Source organism: Ascaphus truei, chromosome 3, assembly GCF_040206685.1.
Source record: "Ascaphus truei isolate aAscTru1 chromosome 3, aAscTru1.hap1, whole genome shotgun sequence".
Classification (NCBI taxonomy): domain Eukaryota; kingdom Metazoa; phylum Chordata; class Amphibia; order Anura; family Ascaphidae; genus Ascaphus; species Ascaphus truei.
The window spans coordinates 377,897,900-377,919,604 of NC_134485.1; the positions used below are offsets into that span (position 1 = coordinate 377,897,900).

The 21,705-nt window shown below is 41.7% G+C and overlaps 1 protein-coding gene across 3 annotated transcripts in view; it reads left to right on the forward strand.

Moving 5' to 3' along the window:
- The first annotated feature begins 5,455 nt into the window (after positions 1 to 5,455).
- XPO4 (exportin 4) overlaps positions 5,456 to 21,705 on the forward strand; it is a 74,400-nt gene continuing 58,150 nt past the window's right edge. Inside the window, exons 1-3 of one of the 3 annotated variants that reach the window (XM_075592282.1) lie at positions 5,456 to 5,586; positions 6,274 to 6,415; positions 8,687 to 8,825. In XM_075592282.1, the coding sequence (XP_075448397.1) occupies positions 5,493 to 5,586; positions 6,274 to 6,415; positions 8,687 to 8,825 (375 nt within the window). In that variant the 5' untranslated portion in view covers positions 5,456 to 5,492. Of the gene's footprint in view, positions 5,587 to 6,273; positions 6,416 to 8,686; positions 8,826 to 12,422; positions 12,515 to 21,705 lie in introns of those variants that run through there. The other 2 variants (XM_075592283.1, XM_075592281.1) reach the window with 2 other exon arrangements.

A 21,705-nucleotide genomic window follows, 5' to 3' on the forward strand; every position in this document is an offset into this window, starting at 1 on the left:
AGAGAAGAGCGATTTGTTAGAAAACAGGGATGTAGTAATTTTTTTCTTTCTACAACATGGCTGGAATGTGAACAAAAACAAGAGCCATCTAATCCCAATAGTCATTAAAGAATTTCATACAACAAAAGTACGTTTGCCTCACACAAAGGCCCAAGACATTGCGACCCAAACAAGAAAGCTCAGGACGGTGCGCTTTACTTCCGCGGTAGACTGTATGATACTCCTGGGAAAATTCACGTCAACACTGTAGGTGGTGAAGTGGGCAGGGCTTCATACGAGTACTTTGCAACAAAATGGAATATAAAGCCAAAAGATATGAATCAAGAAAAGTGTGTGTGCTTTTACAACCCCCTCTCCCATTCCCATTCACTCATTACTGTACAAATGATGTCTATGAATTCCCATCACTGTAGTGAAGTGAGGCAGCGGTATTGGTAGATTATACCGTTCAGGACACCATCTCTGCCTAATACAACATATTGCTTTTCTCTTTGAAGTTATCATAAATTGTAATAACATATACTGTGTATTAAAAATAAGGTGGTTATGATTTGTAATAACACTGTTTTAATACAGGTTTTGTTGGATTTATTTTCTTTCCACCACAAAGGATTGCAGAGGGCATTACAGTGAAAACGAGATAATGTCTGTGTAACGGATACACAAAGGTTCAAGGGCAGAGTTTACTGAATTGCATATGTACTAATGCGGGGCCTGCAAATGGGCTTTAGAGAAGTCCTTGGACTGTGCTGCTAATTTCATTGCTGAATGAACTGCAAAGTTAAATTTTTCACACTGGAACTAACTTTTAAGCTATTTGAATTTAAATACATACAGTATGATACTGATGTTCCAAATCCTTGTTATGTATAAATTATGACATATGATATATATGTATTATAACTTTCTAACGTTTGTTACTTCTCATAATCACACTGCCGTGCTTTTGTGGTCTTTCCTTGGGAAACCAGTTGAAGAACTCTGCACCAAAGACATCCGTGTTTCCCAAAAGCTCAAAAGAGGTATCCATATTCTAAATAGATATGAAGCTAAGGTGCTAGTTAGCAAGTCATTGCCCAGAATTGTCGTCTACACGTCATTTATGATGTGTGCTAATTTTTGTAGCTTGTGCTACATGTACATTGAGGTGTTTCATCCTGTAGATGGTGCTGTGTCCCTGTCTACCAGTCTGAAGATCTTAGTAGTACAGTGGTGAGAATCGGCACACCAATGCAAAAGTAGCAAAGTAGTGTTTGAGGTGCAGGGAACCCAAAGGGACCCCTGAGCCCCCTAACAATAACATAACAAACGGGAGGGAAGACGCTGAAAATGTCAATCAAAACGGATATTTTACTCAATCATATTAAGAGACACCCATACCAAGTGAGTAAAAAAAAAAATGTACAAACAGTGAGCTCAATGCAATAGCAAAGGCTACGAAAAAGTTACAATGAATGCAGTAAATACTTGGCTTAGGCTCACTAAAGGTGGCTGGCTGTAGGACAAGGTAGAAAAAAATAATACTGTTAAATGAAAGGGTGGATCACACTGGGGGAGGCAAGCCAAATAACGGGGGGAAACAATTGGGACGGGAAAACATGGAGGTAGATAAATGCCCCCAAAAAGGTAGATATGGGGTAGATAAATGCCCCCAAAAAGGAAATAAAGAGGGTAACATCTCGGGGGAGAACCTGTCTTCGGGCCCGTTCCCGTCTGTTCTAATACACCACAGTACTCCCTTGGGTTTTTTTTTTTGTGGACCATCACACATGCAATCCTAAGTATTACCAGATACCAGTTTTCAAGCCACAGTACTCAAATACCAGAAAATCAGCAGCAGAGAATGTCCTGTTCAGTAACGAATCCGTCCACAATACAGCCTGTAAAACAGTTTTACGCTAAGTATTTACTGCATTCATTGTTACTTTTTGCTATTGCTTTGGGCTCATGGTTTGTATATTGTTTTACTCGCTTGGTATGTTGTCTCTTTTTAAAAAAAAAATTTTTATATAGGATTTTGAGCAAAATATCCATAATGATTTACATATTTGCAGTGCCTTTCTCTCTTAGGCTAGGTCCCCGGTGCTGACGGCAGCGCACGTGCCACACACCCATCACTAACCTCAATAAGGCAGGCCCCAGTGTCATCTCGCGTGTTGGCTCAGCAGCGCGGTGGAGCGTCAGGCAGCATGGGAGACAACACGATTGTGTTCCCACGCGGTCACGTGGTGCGCTGGGAGACAATAGCGGCGCAAATAGCTTGGACCAATGGGAGCGCTTTGAGCTGCTGGGCCTTGCGTTGTGTTGTGCCTGACATCATGGCCGCGCCTCCCACCGCTCCCTATAGACCGCAGATCGCGGTTTTAAGCTGTGCACGCTCCACCAGGTGTGCGTGCAGCAGCCACCACTGGGGACTTAGCCTTAGTGTGTGTGTTCCCTCCCGTTTGAGCCAGTTGATCTTGGTGCGGTCTGTTGGAGAAAAACGGTCTTAGAAAAATATGGTGTCAAAGTTATACCTATTCACTAATATGTGCAGCAATACTATCCACACAATAATTACCTAAGTTACCGATCGATTTGTTCTCCTGTGGTCGATCAGCAAAGATTCGGCTCGGGGGTTCATTAAATTGTTGCAGAGAAGTATTCTGCAGTCAGTGGAACACATGCATTTTAATATGACAAAGTTCTGGGGGGGGAGATCATGTGACCAGGCAGTCACTAGATATAATTGAGCTTGTACACTTCTAGAAAGAGGGCATGGCTCAAAAAGGGGTGAGCCAAAGCCTGTTTCAGAAGAGGAAGGGGGTGTGACTTTGTAAATAGTTGCTATAGAAACAAGGCTTGTTACATTATAATACATTAAAAATATCATTCAGTTGTTTGAGAAAATACTTGTAGCATTTTTTTTTATGGTACAGAACTGATTTATTAAAAAAAACCATATAGGATACGGTATTGTGTCTTTATTTATATAGCACCATTAATGTACATAGCGCTTCACAGTAGTAATACGTGACAATCATATAAAAAACAAATATAAATAAAAGGTAATGGTATAAGTGCTTCAGACAAAAGTAATATTTAGTTAGAGGAGTCCATGCTCCGAGGAGCTTACAATCTAATTGGTAGGTAGGGAGAACGTACAGAGACGATGGGAGGGCATTCTGGTAAGTGCGTCTGCAGGGGGCCAGGCTTGATGCATCGTGTATAGTATTAGCCACGGTGCTACTCATGCTTCTTTAAGCAAGTGGGTCTTAAAGGTGGATAGAGAGGGTGCTAGTTGGGTTTTGAGGGGAAGGGCATTCCAGAGGTGTGGGGCAGTCAGTGAGCGGTTTAAGGCGGGAGAGGGCTTTAGATACAAAAAGGATAGAGAAAAGACATCCTTGAGAAAACCGCAAGAGTCGGGATGGTGCATAGCAAGAATTTAGGGCTGAGATGTAAGGAGGAGCAGAAAAGTGTAAAGCTTTAAAAGGGAGGAGAATTGAGTGCGAGATGCGGGATTTGATCGGAAGCCAGGAGAGTGATTTCAGCAGGGGAGACGCTGAGACAGATTTAGGAAAGAGTGGAGTGATTCTGGTAGCAGTGTTTAGGATAGATTTGTAGGAGAGACAGGTGAGAGGCAGGAAGGCCGGACAGCAGGAGGTTACAGGCTACTGGGTGAATGATCGTACTTCCAACAGTAATGTGGAAGGAAGTAGCAATGCCAGGTTTGGGAGGAAGTATGAGGAGCTCAGTTTTTGCATGTTAAGTTTGTCGGCGGAGGGCCATCCAGAATATTGCTTGGTCTGCAGCTTTAAGCACAGCTTTCAATCTGATCTTCTGCTCCTGATCTTTTGAACTTTCTATGGAATGGTAGAAGGGAAGTGCACCATACTTCTCCTTTTATCCATGTACGTTCAAAGTTAATATCAAAGTACTGTATGTACAATACTGCATCCCTAATGGGTAAATACTGAACTACAATTTTAGAATTGTAGAGTTATGATGCATTTTGGAAATTAATGATGGCTACAATAGTACAGTTCTGGCAACATTAAAATGATCTAAAATACTGGGGGGGGGGTGATTTGGGTTGTGTAAGGGAGGTATATACGCAAATGGACAAGGTGTGTGTGTGTGTGTGTGTGTGTGTGTGTGTGTGTGTGTGTGTGTGTGTGTGTGTGTGTGTGTGTGTGTGTGTGTGGTGTGTGTGGTGTGTGTGGTGTGTGTGGTGTGTGTGGTGTGTGTGGTGTGTGTGGTGTGTGTGGTGTGTGTGGTGTGTGTGGTGTGTGTGGTGTGTGTGGTGTGTGTGGTGTGTGTGGTGTGTGTGGTGTGTGTGGTGTGTGTGGTGTGTGTGGTGTGTGTGGTGTGTGTGGTGTGTGTGGTGTGTGTGGTGTGTGTGGTGTGTGTGGTGTGTGTGGTGTGTGTGGTGTGTGTGGTGTGTGTGGTGTGTGTGGTGTGTGTGGTGTGTGTGGTGTGTGTGGTGTGTGTGGTGTGTGTGGTGTGTGTGGTGTGTGTGGTGTGTGTGGTGTGTGTGGTGTGTGTGGTGTGTGTGGTGTGTGTGGTGTGTGTGGTGTGTGTGGTGTGTGTGGTGTGTGTGGTGTGTGTGGTGTGTGTGGTGTGTGTGGTGTGTGTGGTGTGTGTGGTGTGTGTGGTGGGTGTGGTGTGGGTGTGTGTGTGGGTGTGTGTGTGGGTGTGTGGGTGTGTGTGGTGGGTGTGTGTGTGGGGGTGTGTGGTGGGTGTGTGTGTGGGTGTGTGGGTGGGTGTGTGGGTGGGTGTGTGGGTGGGTGTGTGGGTGGGTGTGTGGGTGGGTGTGTGGGTGGGTGTGTGGGTGGGTGGGTGGGTGGGTGGGTGGGTGGGTGGGTGGGTGGGTGTGGGTGGGTGTGTGTTATATTAAAGTGTTAAAGCACAATGTACAATGAGTTGAACTTTCTGTGCAGTCACATGAGTATACTGGAGGAGGGTACAGTAGGTTTATATTTAATATTGGTGCACATAGTCCATAAGTTAATATCAAACAGCAGACGTAGCAATGAACATAGATTCCACCTGGCTGGTAATTTTTTATTTTAAATGTACACGTTGCATTTACTTTCCCCTTTGTTTTGATTTGCTTAATTGTGAAATAATTACGTGTTTTCTGTTTTGGTGATATCACTTTCTCCGAGACCGGTTAAAGATTGGCACCAAACAGTTAGTAACTGTGGATTCCAGTGGACCATCTCTTCATGCAGTTATCGCACTACCAGGGTTGTCTGCGCACCCATGGGTGGTATGGTTCAAATTAACTGATATTTTACATTAAAAAAAACTAACCACCTGCTAATGCTCTGCACAGTTACCATAATGACGTGGAGTTAGAGAATAAAGGCCAGCGCCAGCAATAACCACGCAGAATTGTTTCACCTGCACTTTGCCAGTGCTGCTTCCTTTTTAGCCCCACTCGACAACCTACTGTCTTTGAGACTCCTTGACCTGTAAATATTTTTGTTTTGTTGCAGGCACCGCCATCCATGGTCAATAATGAACAACGGCAACACGCAGAGCACATCTTCTTGTCCTTTAGAAAATCAAAATCGCCGTTTGCAGTTTGCAAGCACATATTGGGTAAGCATTTGACATTTACAAAATCTTATTTTATTTATACATAAAAGGCCCTTGCAACATAACTACTCAGTTTACGGGTTGGAAAAGAGCAATGCAGATATTAGTTTGGTACTACTGCTTCTAAAGAACTTAATATTGCAAACAGGTTTGTATTCATTTTTTTTTTCTTCATTTTTTTAAAATTCAATATGAAGAATAATCTGTCTAGCATTTACCCCCCGCCCCCCCCCTTAACATTTGCAATGTGATAGACAATGATTGCAAAGTGTGTAATACATGACTGCTTGGTATTCACTCCGAAAAATTATTAATTGGATCATTTTCTTCTTGTGATGCAAGTGACAGCACTGCATCACTGATTTTTCTGGGATGTTTGTTGAAAGCTTTATGAACAGTGCTTTCCTGTTTTGATGTATTATAATTATGACTATAATCTATATGTATCTCTCTTGACCCAGCTGTTTTACACCTCCTACCCAGGCACTTGCATTGTGCCATCTCACTGTCATCATGAGTATTTACTGCTGCTTCATGTATTATCTACCTCCTACCAAGAACTTTCTCCTGAACTCCATTGTGTTCCCCCTTTTGTAGCAATCTTTGTAGTGTGTGTGTGCTCACTCTATCCTGTTTTGTCAGTATATTGTCATTTCCAGTGAAACTCTGATGTGTGATGTCCTTTTTCAGAAACGAGTAAGGTGGACTATGTCCTTTTTCAAGCTGCCACAGCGATAATGGAAGCCGTTGTACGAGAATGGATCCTTTTGGAAAAAAGTAGCATAGAGTCGCTCCGAACATTCCTTTTAACCTACGTCTTACAGAGGCCTAAGTGAGTACAGATCTCCACGGGATTCCATGTCAAGATGTGCATATAAATTTATTTTTATGACTGTCCTACCAACTATTGAAAACCGTGCACATTACAACGCTTTACATCTGGAGGGTGCAGCAAAGCGTTGCATGCTGGTCTAGCAGGGAAGGGATTTATTTGTAGATTTATGCAATTTTAAAATGAAGCATGCTAAAGATTATGTACTTCGCGGCAATCTATTGTAAATCTGTTATGATAAAAATAAGTTTTGGGTTTTTTTTAAGCGCCTTTAGACACAAATAGAGACGTAGAATGTACAAATTAGATTGTAAACACCATCACATAGAATTAAAAAGAGAAATGTGCTCGGAGTAAATCAAAGCAGAAACACAATTGTAATTGCAATTAATCTCAAAGACAGAAAGGAAAGGAGATTTATTTTTATAAATACACAAGGAAACATCAGTATAGATGGGCAATTAAAAAAAAAAAATTTGGTCTCTGTTAGGCTGGTTCTTTTTTGGTTGGTCTCAAAAATGCCAATCCACAATTTTGCGTTCTTTTTTTTAAATTTATTTTTTAAATATACTTAAGACTGAAAGCCAGTCGAAATCCAAGAGAGAATTTCACATTTAGTAACGTGTGTGTGTGTGTGTTTCCACCCTCAAACGTCCTTCCAAATAAATTAGGGTGACATGCCTGTGATGATAAAGCACACCGGAGGCACCTGGCTGGGAGATCCGCTAGTGATATGCAAAGTATACTTAAATGAATCCCATCCCACACATCCTAAAAGGATTTTCATACCAACGATATAGTTAATAAGCCTGAGATAACAACTTAATGTGACTGGTATGGTATCGGACCCAACAGGACTAGAACCGACAACCACTGCTTTTCTAGCTCGCAGCTCTTGCAGTGTGAGCTAAACCAGCTGATGTAAAGAGGGTTAGGGCTGCACTCCACAAATAAGATAAGAAAAAGCATACAGTTTACCGGTGCTGCTGGTTACAAGGAAGCACCTGCCAGAAAAATCCAAAGTTAACCTAGGAAAAAAGAAGGATCCAGCGCTCCACGGATTTCTAAATAAAGAAAAATTTAAAAATGTATTTTGTGCCACACAATTTTTCTTTATTTAGAAATCCGTGGAGCGCTGGATCCTTCTTTTTTCCCTAAACCCGCTGATGGCTGGCAGTGCACCACTGACTACTACGAACATATCCCAGGGATATCTATTTTGTTGATTGTAACCTTGGAAGGATTTCATGCACAGTAATATGTACACAGGGCTATGAGTTACTGAGTTCAGGTGATCTTAAATAAAACATGTTTTCTGACACAAGTAAAAAAAAAAAGTTGAAGCACAGCAAATAAAGCAGATGTAGAGAGAAAGTAATAGAAGTAATATAACAAAGTGAGCTTGTGACTTGAGTTAGTACTTCTAATCTTATAAAGAATAAAGACAGTGGGCCATATTTACTAAGCAGTGTCCTGTCATAATCCACTTTGGTGCTGGAATACATTAGTCTTTTTAGCAGCAAATTTCTACATTAATTTTTTTTGGGGGGGGGTGAAATGTCAAAACAATCCGGGGAGCAGATGGTACACCCATCTCTAGCCACCGGGTGCTTTCACTTCTGGGTACTTCCCAATGCTCCTTGTATGAATGGAGTATGTGTAGAATAGAAGACCACACAGAACACCTTTCATGGTGTAGTATATTTAATAATTCAAAGTGAAACAGAGAAGGCAAATGAACTCGCAATGAAAACCTTCTAAAAAGGCATATCTGAAAACGGGACTCTTCTACCCCCATCTGACCCGGATTCTCATCTGGCACACGTTGGTGCTTGTTCCCTCTCCTCCAGCCTCACAGCCCCTGTGTTTCTACGGGCGTCTGTCTGTGGTACAGAAATCCATGGATGACGTCACGACTGGGAAATCTGCTACAGATGGAAGTTGTCTACTCCGGTTTTCCCAGCCGTGACGTTATCCGTGGAGTTCTGTGCCATGTGACTACGCCAACCAAGGGGAGGGAGGCCGTGTGTGTATACTGCCTCTTCATTTATTCTGAACCATGGTGTGTGTATTGCATAATATTAATTTGTCGCGTTTAATATATTAATTGCTGTTTACACATTTGTTTTAGTGAGGTACTCGCTACATACTCACAGGGCATTGTTTTATTTTGACTTGGTATATTTATGTAAGGAAGTTGTCAGGAGACACTTTTTTGTACTGTGGCGTCTGCTAAAAAAAAGTTACCTATGGATTTATTTATTTTTGCAGCCTTCAGAAGTATGTGCGAGAACAGATTCTTTTAGCAGTAGCCGTTATAGTGAAACGAGGATCTTTAGACAAATCAATTGACTGCAAGAGCATTTTCCATGAAGTCAGCCACTTAATAAGCAGTTGTAATCCCACAGTGGTAAGTATCCCTGTTGTTATTTGTTTTCAGTTTTGTTTTACATGAATTAAACCACTGTTGGGCACGCGGTGAGATGACATTTCCCCACACGCACGGTTCCCCTGCTACACTTCTCCATACAGGCTCCTCGTGTATGTATGTCTTTGCCAAATACAATGGGGGTGCAAATTTAATACTTTACAAAAGTGACCGTACAACACAGGGAATTACAATACAATAAAGTTAAACAAAATCTGACAATAGGAAAGGAAATCCCTGCCCCGGAGAGCTTACAATCTAAGTGGTATGTTGGGAGACAGCAGGTGAGGGAATAAGTGCAGTTGGTGGCAGTGCTTGGCCACAATGGTTTGTAGGAGCGACTGTGGGTGTGGGACAGTAACCAAGAGTCCAGGCTTTTGAAATGTTTCATTTAAGAGGTGAGTTTTTTTTTTTTTAAAAGGTTTTTGATTTAAAAGCGGTTTATAGGAAACTGGTTTAAATCAAAAGAGCAGTACAAATGGAAAGGGAGACGAGATGGGGCATGTGATCAAAGCTGAAATGGAAGGTGGAGTCAAATGATTCTAGAAGCAGAATGTTGGGCATAGGGCAAAGGAGACAGTTATGAGGCAGGGAGGCTTGTTTAACAGTATGTTACAATAAGCCAGACTGGAGAGGACAAGGGCATGCAGTAGGTTGACAGAGGTAAGATTGGATCTTGGCAATGTTGCAGAGGAAGAAGCGATACATTTCTACTATGGTGTCAAGGTGAATGAAGAATGCATGGGAAGAGTCAAATGGTGCACCTAAGCTACATGCTTTGGTGGCAGGCTGGATGATGGTACTGTTTACTGGGAAGGGGAAAAGGGATGTTTGGGAGGAGCTCTGTTTTAGACATTAAGTTGGAGGCAGTGGCCCGCCATCCACGAGGATACAGTTAGGGGGCAATCAGAGACTTGAGACTGGATTGGGAGGTTAGGGATGGATAGATATATCTGTGTAGCGATAAAGCCAAAGGGTTTGATGAGGTGTCATGTACATATTTGCACCTCTGAGCACACAAGGTATAACCTATGAATCCCATTGAAACTGTGCATACAGACCAGGTTTGGATGTTCCTCCCAATATAAGGGGCATGTTGACTAACACAACACACTGTACAAGTTACATTTGTAATGCTGATTTTTATTGTGTTGGGTGTTCATTACTGTACTTTTATTGTTCGCTAAATATAGCACCCTTCATATACTAAAGCAGCCTTGCTTCTAATTTTGGTAAGGCGACTTTTGTACTCCTAATTTTAGGTTTCCTACCAATTTTAACTTTAAAAAAATTCATTCCGCTTGCTTTCGGAATGCCATAAATCAAAGATCAAAACAAATGAGTCATTCTATGACACATCAATGTAAAATACTAGTGGGTTTAGTAACTGTTTTTCCTTGCCTTGCTTCACTTTTCCCGCACTTTTTGAATGCTGATTACCTCTGACCAAGTTTTGACTCCCTTATTTTGATGTACTAAACCCCTCGGTGTCACTATTATATGGTGTCATAAAGGAGCCTCCAACTCACTCAGAGTATAGTTCATACAAGTCTCTCCTGGTGATCGTCTACAGGAAAAAGAAGATCGACAGAAACTCTCAAACACTTTAATGAGTCCGGGTACTTTTTGCTACATGCAAACTGTGCCATGTTACTGGAGCATTTTCTCGAGGTTGTGTAATCCTATGGAAAATCAGCCGATTATTCTGCGTTATGAGTGGGTGAAATTTCCTTAAATGTCCAAGCACGCAGGTTTGTCGATCACAATATAATCTTGTTTGTTAGTGGGATTGTGCAGCTTTTTTTTGCACTATATTTCATGGAGACTTCCCCTGTTTGTCAGGCGCACAGAAGATCATATCAAGTCACCCAATAAAGGCATTAAACTGTGATTGTCAGACTTCCAGGGTGAAAAGGGAGACAAACTTGCTGTAGCAATTGATCATCCCTGTCAAAAATGGATAGACTACAAACGACGTGATCAGAAGACACTTTATCAAAAAGACTAATTGGTTACTCCGCCAAATAAATATGATCCTGTAAATGGAAAACAGCGGCATTCTATTCTAGCAAAGCTCTCTAAAGCCAAAAGTTTCTCTCTTCCACATGGGAAATGTACTTTTAATGGGAAAAGCTTTCGTCCTGTCATCCTTACAGAAAGCTAAAGCTTAGACCAGGAATAGTCAGATTTGTTCACGCTCCGTGGGCCCTCTAATTTTTGTCCCTGCCCAGAAACCGGCAAACCTCAGGTTAGAAGGCCTACATTCTAATGGGCATCAGGGCCCCTCCCGAGATCAGCTGGGCGGCAGACTGTCCTTGTTTCAGGGACAATTATCTTCTATGGCTAATATTTAGAATTTCAAAGATGGCGAAAGAAAAACCTCTTTATGGAGTCTGCCCCACCAAAAGATTACCTGCTGAGGGCAGACTCCTCCATAGGTATTCATGAACTTACAAAGGTGGCGATTTATAAAGGTTCCCAAAAAAAAAACAGGCATTTATTTTGATTTGGTCATAGACCTCAGGAAGATAAATCGTTTACAAAAGTCCAACATTTCAAGATGGGGGGTCACTCGGATCAGTCAATAGAAGTAAATTTCCTTACATCTATAGACCAAGCAGATGCATACCATGCACAAGGAACATCAAAGGTTCTCACATTTCTGCATCCAAGATTCCCATTTCCAAATCAAGCCTTGGTCCTCAGTCTATATGTTCATTAAACATGACCAACTGAATCTATCTGCCTCACCAGATGCAAAGTTTGGTAGAAAAGTCCTGCAAGCAGTAATTTAGTCTCTCCCTCACAACTGCTTTGGTAAATCCCACTCGTTACTGGCTACCATGGGGATGACGACATAGCAAAACTTTCTTACCGATTTTTGATTTTCCTTTAAGTCCTCCATGGTAGCCATACATTTTCCCTCAATTATGTTTACTCTGTTTGGATGGAGTACACTGAGAGAACAAAATACCACAAACACAAAATATGAAAACGTAAGTTTGCTTTGGTGGGGATTTTGACTGTCGGACGTCCTCGGAGTGTGCGGATGCTAAAGGATCAGAAAGTTTATTTTATTTTTTTTGCTCTAACTTTACGAAAGTAGGAGTGTTAACCCACTCGGTGCTGGCTATCGTGGAGGACTTTGAGGAAAAGGAATATCTGTAACAGGGTTGTTTTATTTTTATTTAATTTTTTTTTTTATTATTATAAAGCTTTGGTAAGTTAAATTGTCTAAGTGGAGCTGTCCTTTTTAAATAAATGACTCGTGTGTTCCATGTATAATCTAGCCCATTTAAAATAGGCTGTGGTTGTTGTTTCCATTCTATGTGGAATGTTTCCGAAACCAGCCAAGCTTTCCATTGAGTGTTGGTGGTTTCCCAAAGCTGCTGTGTTGCATCATCCACAATCCTGCCGTCTAATATGGTCATCCCAGTTGCAGTTTGGAAGGGGTGTTTCAGCGGGCACCACGAGGCAGGAAAAAACGTAGTAACTGCTGGACTGTGCTGTGAAATGTCCTTTATTGAAGCATAGTTAAAAAGAGGGGGGGAAAAGGATGCCCCTGCACCTCGTGGTGCCCGCTGAAACACCCCTTCCAAACTGGAACAGGTACACTTTTTCTGCATCCCTTGTCAGCCATGGAGCACACAGAACCGGCGTTCACACCGCATGTGAGTAAACCTGCTGCTTAAATGAGAGCCACCCCAGGCATACAAGATTATTCAATCCAGGGAAATTGCAGAGGTCAAGGGGGGGTCCAAACACTCCCTACTTACAACTCTGCACACCCCTGTTATACCTTGTGCCATCTAGGGGTTTAATGCATATAGCCTCAAGCATGCAATACCACACCAAGTGATCCGGTTTAAAACGCAGTTAAAAACATTTACTTTACAATTACTGTGGGTCACATATGCTCTGTAGCACTGGTTAATTGGGGCCACTTACCCCTTACAATTTGGTCATCCCTGTTGTGTAGGGTTCATGCATTGCTGACGGCTCATGAACTTTTGTGGTGTGCAATGTTTTAGTGCTGTCCCTGTTAAATTGGGATTGTGTGGAATGCCTAACCTAGGATTGAGTGAAGGCTAACCTCTTGTGCTAGAGCCGACAAACACAAAGCTTTGGCCAACTTAAAAATCACCTGTGGTGGCAATCTGCTACACTATACATGGAAAATACATGCATGATTTATTTATGTGAAAGGGCAGTCCCAGTTAAAGAATTCTTTTTCATTTATCAAAGCCAGTGTGTTTCCTGAAAGGTTTTAAAACCAAAATGTATTAAACTGGAAACATTAGTTGACGTTGGTCTGTGTTATGGGCAATGATAATCGGCAATCGCCTTGGTAGTTCCAAGTACTATATTGAATATGAGGTTCAGGTGCAAACTAATCCTAACTCTGCTAATGTGGAGCTATATACTCGCCTTTGTCCCCCCAACACTGAAGATAAAAACACTGGTGCTTTGGGTTTGTGAGCCTTTTTAGAAGTCATGGCCAAAAGAAAAGGTAGGTTTTTTTATACCTCAGTGTACAGTATTCATAGGCTAAATATCTCTGGGGGAAAAAGTAAAAAAGGACATTCTTTCATTCTTTCTCTTCCAGGAGGATCCACAATGTTTTGCTTTAAAGGTCTCTTCTCCTCCACCAAAGAGAAGTGGTTAATTATTGACCTCCATCTTCAAGAATCCCATAACTGTCTTCATTAGTCATGTATATTGTGCACACCAGTGACTTGGAAAGGGTTACATTTTATTCAGTGTCTTTTACAGTCTACAGTAAGTCATAGTGTTTCTGTTTCCAACAGCTTTTAGAGCGTTCTTTGGTACAAGGCTCATGTGTAAGGCCTAGTCACATGACCCTAGCATGCAATCCACATTCTTTCCGGTTGAGACGTAAACACTATCCAAGCTGTCTTACAACAGGTTGAGAAACCAGAGAGCTCTTTGACTGGTTGGCTCAAGATCAAGAGCGCGATCGGAAGAGTGTGATGACACACTCTGCTTCTTTACCAACTGAAAACATCTGCACATCAGAAGGCACAGTGCTACTTGTCATTGTCCTTCCAGCATCAAAGGCTAGAGGGCGTACTTGAGCTTCATTTTAATTTCTTAAAACGGAGACTTGCCTCATCCCTCTTAACGGGTGGTCGATTTATGGAATAGCCTTCCAACAGAGGTGGTAGGGACTAACACAGTAACGGAATTTAAACATGCTTGGGGTAGATATACAGTAAGGATATCCTAAATACAAAAGAAAGCCAATGATCAAATGGAGTTCGATGCTTTACAGCAGATGGGGAAATGGGCAGACCAGATGGGTCAAGAGGTTCTTCTCTGGTATCAAATTCTGAGTTTCTGTTTGAGAAAAGGCTCCAAGTAATAGATATCAATGTGTTATGGTATGTTAATTTCTTTGCACAGATAAGTACTCTTACTTTACAGCTAAAGTCCAATTTTTTAGCATTGCTTATTGAAAAAGTAAGGTATATTTTGCCAATTTTGCCATTCATCGTGCGCTGTTTTATTTGTGTTAAATACATCTCCTGATTTTTCTGAAGATAAGTTTGTGCACTAGTAATGCTGTGCAAATGCACCACGTGGTATTTTTATTTGTCTCGGACAGTTCTGCAACCATGTCCCCCATTATCACTTGGCAAACAATGCTTTCACTGCAGCCAGGGATTCTGGGTAATGACATGCTAATGAGCACACAGTGTGTCACTCTATACTTCTCTATTTTAACATGGAACCCTATAAACTTATGAGCGCAAATGGGGACGAATCCCCCGGGGTGCTACAAAAACTCCTCCGTGTAGTGTGATCAGTGTGGCTGTCATAAATGATCGATATAGGGTGGAAAGGATGATTGATGGTTCCACAACACAGCGTTTTGTGGAATATGTAGTGATATATCCAAACAGGTAGCAGTGTAAATAGGGGATGGAGGAGGGGGGAACAAGGGAGACCACAATGCTGATGTAAGGCACCCCCCTAGCACGTCACAATTCCTTACCCTCCTATGTAAACCACCTAAACTGCAGTGTCCTGTAACACATTTATTGGCCACGTTCCAGTAATGATACAAAGGAATGTACTCACTGATCTTGATAGATGACTGATCAATCTTGATGGCATCCGTTCCAGAGGGCGTGCATCGCTCCCACAACCAGCAGAGAAAGTAGAAAAGGAAGGGACAAGCACTGCAAGAACAAAACCGGACTGGAGGCAGGTTAAAATGCAAAAAGGAATTTAACCAGGCATGATGCCTATGGTATGCACTGACGGCACGCTCCTCTGACGCGTTTCGTACCTCCTTTTTTGATTTTTAACCTGCCTCCAGTCCGATTTTTGTTCTTGCAGTGCTTGCCCCTTCCTTTTCTACTCCCTATAAACTTATGCCTGCCGTATTACACAGCTTTTCAGCACAACCAGGGTTAAAGAAATAATACTGTACTAATAATACAACTGCACATGTTCTCCAAATACACTTCTACTCTTACAAGGCTGTAATTGAGCAGTGGAACATTCTGTCCCCCAAAAATGATTTGGGTTCATGTTTAACAGTTTCCGCAACTTCTTCTGCTTTCCAACATGTCACTTTTTAACTTTTTTTGTTTTGGCTAGGAATACATAGCTTTGCTACAGAAGAAAAGAAGGATCTTAATGGTGTTCATAATGATGGAAAGAAACTAGTGCTGCTCCACTGATCCCTTTTTTGTTGTGGGGAGGGAAACCTATTACATGCCTCTCTATTAATCTGACCGCTAAGATTGTGTACCGTATTTACCAATTGGCCTTCTGCCACAGGGCACCTTTTGGCGCTGGAAGACCCCTTACAGCCTATTCAAGTCACTTGGCTGTAAGGTGTATCCTTGCCGTGCAGGGTTTCTTATGGCAGAATACTGCTTGGTAAATATGGACCTGTATCTGTTCAGGCGGCTGGTTGACATTGCAGCATCTGTGCTAGGAGAGCAATGTCAAAAGGTGTTTGTTTCACTGAGCTGGTGAAACTACTTAAAGGCACTAGCAAGGGCTGGTAAAACGGTTTTAGTTTGCTGATTTCTGAAAGAGCTGGCAGCTGACGCAGGATCAGATCAAGCTGCTTTGATTCCCTCCTAAGATGACCTACCGGTCTCATCTACACCTCACAACATTGCTGACAATTTGAAGGCAATTTGATTCCCTCCTAAGATGACCTACCGGTCTCATCTACACCTCACAACATTGCTGACAATTTGAAGGCAAAGGTAGACTCTTCCCTTACAACACCTCTCTACCATACTCCTCACCTGCAACATAATTGGAAATGTCTCTATCATCCTTGCCTTCCTCTGTGTGCAACCTTGACCCCATTCCTTCTCACTTCATCCAACCTCTTACTCCCACTCTGCTCCCTATACTTACACACATTTTCAACTCCTTTCTCAGGTCATGCAATCTTGCCTCCAACCCGTTCATTCCACAGAAACTTCCCTCAAAGAATGATCTACCCGCTGCCAAATCTCAAGGGCTTTACTCCCTTCTAATATTGCTTGATCGCTCTGCTGCTTTTGACACGTGACCACCCTCTTTTTGTGCAAACTATTCACTTTCTAGGTATTCTGCTTTTAAGCCCTTTCCTGGTTATCCTTGGATCTTTGTAACCACTCCTTCAGTGTCTTCATGGCTCTTGTTCTCTCCCTCGCCCCCGCATAGCGGAAGTTGGGCCCGGTTTCCGATGGGGCCTAACTTCCAACTTCAAAACACCGGGCCCCTGAAACAGTGGCCGCCCTTGTCATCTGCCCACTAAATTGCAACTTGTTCCCGGAGAGTGGCTATCTGAAATACTGCCTTGCCCTATGCAGGAGGCAGTCTCCTCTCTGCTCCATTCGTCTCTACAGCACTCTCTCCTCTCAAACCTTTTCCACTGTTGGCTCCCTACCTGACCCTCTTCAATTCACCACCTTCCCTCCCCTTCAATCCGAGTCTAAAATCTCCCCTCCTCAGGGACACTTGTTTAATTCGCACTTTTGATGCCTTTTTTGCCCCCTCAAATATGTTCTCTACTACATCTCCTTATTTTGTATCCTGGAAGTCTGCCATTATTCCATTTACATTGTAAGCTCTGTATGGCAGGGATTCTCTCATTCCTATTTAACTTCCTATATGAAATGTTGATTATCTCCCTGTTCTGTTTGTATTATAACTCTGTAAAGTGATAGGTAGAGTGGTGACAATATATAATTAAACACACAAGCTTGAGGTAGTACACATGTCCTTGTAGGGTCCAGTTAGCTTAATCCCACAGTACGTTCGTCACCACTGTAGAACCTGTTTAAGTTTTTGACTTTTTTTACATGGAAAATTATTCATTTTTCAGCTGTACAAGGTTGGCCTTGTTTCACCGAGCTACCTAAGGGCTGTTATATAGAGCGTGCGGCCTTGCGTGCCTATGCGAACGTGCGTGCACATGCCGCATGCTTTCGTAAATATAGTGAGAGATGCAGTATACTGGGAAGATTGTGTGTGTGTGTGTGTGTGTGTGTGTGTGTGTGTGTGTGTGTGTGTGTGTGTGTGTGTGTGTGTGTGTGTGTGTGTGTGTGTGTGTGTGTGTGTGTGTGTGTGTGTGTGTGTGTGTGTGTGTGTGTGTGTGTGTGTGTGTGTTTTATTATTTATTTTAAAAAAAACAATTGGTAAAAATAAAATATTTATTAAGTTTGTACATACATACATACATACATACATACATACATACATACATACATACATACATACATACATTCATTTAGCACCGGTCACGGCGCAAAAAGATTATTTTCCCCGTCTTCCCCGCTCCCTGTCGGCTCACTGTGCCAACTCGCGTCAGCCAACTAAAATTCCGTGCACGGCGTAGCGCGCGCCCGGCACTATAGAACGTGCCTAAGAACATAGTATGCATACAAGATACATTTTTGGTTTTTTAAATTTCCTTTTTTAGTTTTCTTCCTCCGTTGACGTGTCATGCTATGAGAGTTGGTTACCATGACACTTTCAGGGAAATTTTTATTTTCCTTTAAAGAGGCAATCCAAGCTGACAGACTTTTTTTTTTTTTGCGGATTTTTTTTTTTATAGCATTGAAGGAGCCGTCTCCGGAGCTGAAACTCATTAATTTCAGCTCCGGGACCCCCTGCTTCCAGAGATACTTTACTCTGAATTAGGTGCCAGTAGCAGCTCTCCTTAGGTGCCAGGGTTCACAATATGCAACAAAGGAAAAGCGCAAAAACAAACACTTAAGTGAATAATAGTGAAAGTGAACACTGTAATAGTTAAAAATATCAGTGTTGGTATCACCATATGGGAGAGGTGCAGCTGGTATAAGGATGTTTCTCGACACCCTTAATTAGATGTCGCAGCAAAACTTCCAAAGCACAAACTCTTCTCAGATATATAATAGAAAAAATATATATCATAGTGCCGTTGTGTACACAGTAGTGGGTAAATGAAAAAGAAAATAATTAAATGCCCACTCATATGGTGGAGATGAAATTCAAGCATTTTAAAATTAGAAGCGTTTAAAATTAGAATCTGATCTGGGTGGTGGGTTGATAAATCGGGAACTTTCCAAATCCTGCAATGAAAGAGAAGGTACACATTGTACAGAACATCTTTATGAATAAAAAAACACAAATGAGCATTGAGCCTATACAAATTCATGCTCCACGGGGAAAAAAAACGAGCATTTGGACCACTCTGGGTCTGAGATGTCGGCGTCCCGGTAGCACTCAGCTGGTAGCACTCAGCTGGTAGCACTCAGCTGGTAGCACTCAGCTGGTAGCACTCAGCTGGTAGCACTCGGCTGATCTCGGTCTTGCGGAATCAATGGAAGCCTTCGAATTCGGCTACAGCTTCTGTAGAGCAGGGACGACACTCGTGGTTTCAAAGGACCACCCTACGCGTTTCTTTCCACTGTGGGAACTTCCTCAGGGGTGCGGTAGCAGGGTTCACAGAATGTCTGCTGTTGAAAGTTTTCACGTCCTGCAGGCCTATACGAAGCCTTAATGTCATCAGAGCAGCTTCCTATTGCCCCATGTGACGCTGGAGCTTTAAACTTTAAAACCCTGCTTGCTCAGCCGGAGAGGCCACCGGCACCTACTTCGGAGCGAAGTATCTCCAGAAGCAGGGTGATCGCAGAGCAGAAATTAATGGGGTTCAGCTTTTCCCCTTAGAAAAAACAATTTGCCGTCTTGAATTGCGCCTTTAATTCACTTGTAATTCTGTATATATTTTGTCATATCAGGTGCTTTATCATGTACGCCGTTTCAACATTAATACATAGGATAGTCCTGTAGATATGGAGTATAACATAATGGTAACAGCTGTGTAACACTAGCCCTCCTTTTCCCCCCCTCTCAATGTTAGAGCACTCGGCATTTGATTTGAGTAGCAAGAATGGATGGTCAAGTAAATAGGCTAGTCTCTTGAGACTGCTTTGCTCTGGATCTAACTTGATATAAGTCCATTTTGTTTGTTACAAATGATTGATAGGCGTACCTTCTGTTTTGGCTCACGTTGATGTTCCCTTAAAAGAGCAGCTGGAAGCCTTTGTCTATGATAACCTTTTATGAAGTTTATTTTGGGGAATAATGCTGCTGGGTCTGTGCCAGACTATTATGGGAGACAATCCTTTCTGAGAACAAGAGGAGGTGGAGGGTGGTCAGCTGGAGTATGCTGTTTTTTGTATTTGAGCTACGGATAATTATTTGACAGCGTGTCAAACGTTGTCTAGCAGACTGAACTGGAATAAGGTTTAGAGACTATACTAAGTGTTTTTAATTTTTATTTATTCAGCGTTCTTTCTCACTGACTTACATTTTCTGGGAGAAATAAGAGAACATTCTCCAATAGATGTGATAGGAACATGGTCTGATTTAAAAACTTGGTATTAGATGTCCTGAATAAAATAAATGTGGCATATTCATTATTTCCCTCACAAGATTCCGATGCCTTTAAAAGATGCTCAGGGGCCAGCTGGGTTGGTCTTTGACCTATATGGTCTTGAATTCATTAGTGGGGATAGGGGATTTTGGCAGCAAAAAGGTAACTCTTAACACCTGAAAATAAATGTCAATTTTTTTTTCCGTAAATAAAAATACCACTTGTGGTGCATTTACATGTCTCTGCAGCCCTGTCTTTCCCTGTTATTGCTTGGCAAACAATGCTTTCACTGCAGCCAGGGATTCTGGGTAATGACATGCACAGGAGTAGTGTGTATCACACTGCTTCTCATCCATTTTAACATGGATGCATATAAGCTTATGCTTGCCGTATTACACAGCTATTCAGCACTGCCTGGGTTAAAGAAGTCCACAGCCAGTAAACATACACAGGGCTGTTTCAACCTTGTGGGTCTTATTAGTGCGAGGTTGGTTGCTGGCTATGCAATATGAAACTGGTACATTGAAATAACCAGACATTAACAAGTTATGGTGGGTAAGAATATAGTGGGTGGGTAAGAATATGGTTATGTTGGGTAAGAATATAGCCCTCCACATATAGTGAACAGCAAATAAAAATACCACTTGTGCATTTGTATGTTTCAGATATTTTTTTCCAAAGGGTAAAAATAATCTTTAGTACAACAGATGAATTTGTATAGAAAGTATAAAAATGTATTTGAACACTACCTGAACCATATCTGTCATGATTGGGGCTGCTTCTAGCAAGGTAGCTAAAAAGTTATAACTCTAATCAGTGTTTATTTTACTAAAATCGAAGAGAAAAATGAATCAAAAGTATTCACACACGTTACAAAATGGTGTCTAGCGCAAAAGATAAGTACGTTTCTAAAGTGCTTGACAGAGCAAGAATAATGGTTTTAAACACTTGCATAGAAAGATTCTGGATAGTAGTCGCTCGGAAGGCTAAAAAAATGAATTAGTAGAGTTCAGGAGTGGGAGCAGCTGGATCAACAAGTTATCCACTATGCAATCAAGCAGTGGTGTCCTTGTCTTCGGGCGTATAGTTCAGCAGGATGGACAGTTAAAGAAAGGCAGCACTCAATCCTAAATTAAACTTATTCACAATTTGTAGCTTCATCTGAATTCGTATTAAACGACACGCATGACTTGGTGATGCAGAAAGTTACCTTTATTCAGGGAAGGAACATTCCACACAGCAAGGGACGTTTCAGGCCTGTACATGGCTTTTCATCAGGTAAGTGTGACACAGGTGAACAACTGTGCAGCTTACAGTCACCTGATCTACAGAGGGTTATGTCATCAGACCGGAATTGCCTGCTGTCTCCCGCTGTAAAATAACCCATGGGCACGTGGGAACATCCCATCCTCAAACTGCAACATCAAGCAGAACTCGGAAGACAACGTTGTAGGAGAAAATGTAATATATGAAAGATCGGTATATAATGAGACCCAAAATCTCAAAAATTCATTGCTTACGAGATGGTGATAAGTGTATAAGTGGAGTAATATCAATACACACGTCTTTCCATAAATCTAATGCATATATACCATCACACTATTCAAACCTATAAATAGAAAACCTCTGAGACAACAACTAGTGAGTAAAGTGCAATATATAATCATGCTATCATTTAGTCCAAATATTAGACCCAAGGCCATATCTCTAACTAATTTTAATAATGGAGCTATACAAGCAAAGTATAAAAAGAATACATCCCACACCATTCAAATATTCTGTATTATTGACTATTATAATTAATAAAGAATAGTGTAATTTTAAATGTGTATATCCAAACAGGGAGGAACACCTTCTAATGCTACTAATAAATACCCTATCTAATTTATCTAACATCCACTGTATATATGAAATGGTGCTAAACAATACAGGGATACCAAGATGTTGTATAGTACCGCCTATAGT